The sequence below is a fragment of the Orycteropus afer genome, unplaced genomic scaffold (genome assembly GCF_000298275.1).
Source record: "Orycteropus afer afer isolate SDZICR_OR568_19922 unplaced genomic scaffold, OryAfe1.0 scaffold00443, whole genome shotgun sequence".
NCBI lineage: Eukaryota > Metazoa > Chordata > Mammalia > Tubulidentata > Orycteropodidae > Orycteropus > Orycteropus afer.
The window spans coordinates 468,294-469,540 of NW_006922030.1; the positions used below are offsets into that span (position 1 = coordinate 468,294).

The 1,247-nt window shown below is 42.5% G+C and overlaps 1 protein-coding gene across 1 annotated transcript in view; it reads left to right on the forward strand.

Moving 5' to 3' along the window:
- KLHL2 (kelch like family member 2) overlaps positions 1-1,247 on the forward strand; it is a 180,346-nt gene that overhangs the window by 142,743 nt on the left and 36,356 nt on the right. The window contains exon 7 of the mRNA XM_007954203.2: positions 608-757. Within this exon, the coding sequence (XP_007952394.2) occupies positions 608-757 (150 nt within the window). The remainder of the gene's footprint in view (positions 1-607; positions 758-1,247) is intronic.

The following is a 1,247-nucleotide window of genomic DNA, read 5'->3' on the forward strand; positions in this document are numbered from 1 at the left end:
TGCTGAAAGTACCATGGACTGCTAAAAGAACTAACAGATCTATCCTGGAGGAAGTGCAGCCAGAATGCTCCTTGGAAGCAAGAATGGCAAGGCTTTCTCTCACCTACTTTGGTCATGTTGTCAGAAGGGACCATTCCTTGGAGAAGAATGTCACGCTTGGTAAGGTGGAGGGTCGATGAAGGAGGGCAAGGCCCTCAACGAGATGGATTGACACAGTGGCTGCAGATGGACTGACACAGTCTGGGGGGTCAAGAATAGCGGAGATTGTGGAGCTGACTGTATTTCATTCTGCTGTGCATAGGGTTGCTATGCGTCGGAGGCAACTCAGTGGCACCTAACAATAATAACAACAAGAATACTTCTGTAGTGATGTTGTTATGTGCTGTCAAGTCAGACCAGACTCATAGCGACCCCTCCATGGATTTCCGAGGTGGTATCACTATGGAAATAGATTGCCCGACCTTCCTTCTAACAAGGAGGGGTTACTCCAACTCAACGGCAGTGAGTTTTTTACAGAGAGTAGGAATTTTTTTTCCTTCTGTATCTTTTTTAGTTTTATTATGAAATAGCAGTTCCCTCATGGATTATATCTGATTTCTTCTTTCAGAGGGTTGAAGAGGAAGCCTTGGTCAAGAATAGCAGTGCTTGCAAAGATTACCTCATTGAAGCTATGAAGTATCATTTGCTGCCAACAGAGCAGCGTGTATTAATGAAGAGTGTACGGACTCGACTGAGGACACCCATGAACCTTCCCAAAGTAGGATCTATTGTTCATATTTGTTGTTACCGCCTCTGAAAGACCCTTAGTGATGCTAATTGTTAATATTTTTATTCACCTGAATTTCTATGGTTTATTGTTTTCATTTCCCCGCAACAGAGAATGTGCCTAAGAATTCATTGTAGTGTACATAATTCAAATTCTCTGTTATGTTTGTCTATTGAAAATGGGAGTTGTTTCATTCATTTAATCTTTATAAGTTGAATGATGTCTCTTTTCTGAAGCAGGAAGTGAGTAGTTATTGTCCTTTATGAGTTTTATTTGTTCTAGTAATAAAAATGAAAGTTGTCATTGAGTTGATTCTGACTCTGGCATCCCCAGGTGTGCAGAGTACAGCTGCTCCATGTTGTTGTTGTTGTCGTTGCTGTTATGTGCCATTGAGTCGGACCCGACTCATAGCGACCCCTCCTTGGGTTTCCGAGGCAGTGTCACTATGGAAGTAGATTGCCCAACCTTCCTTCTGAGGAGT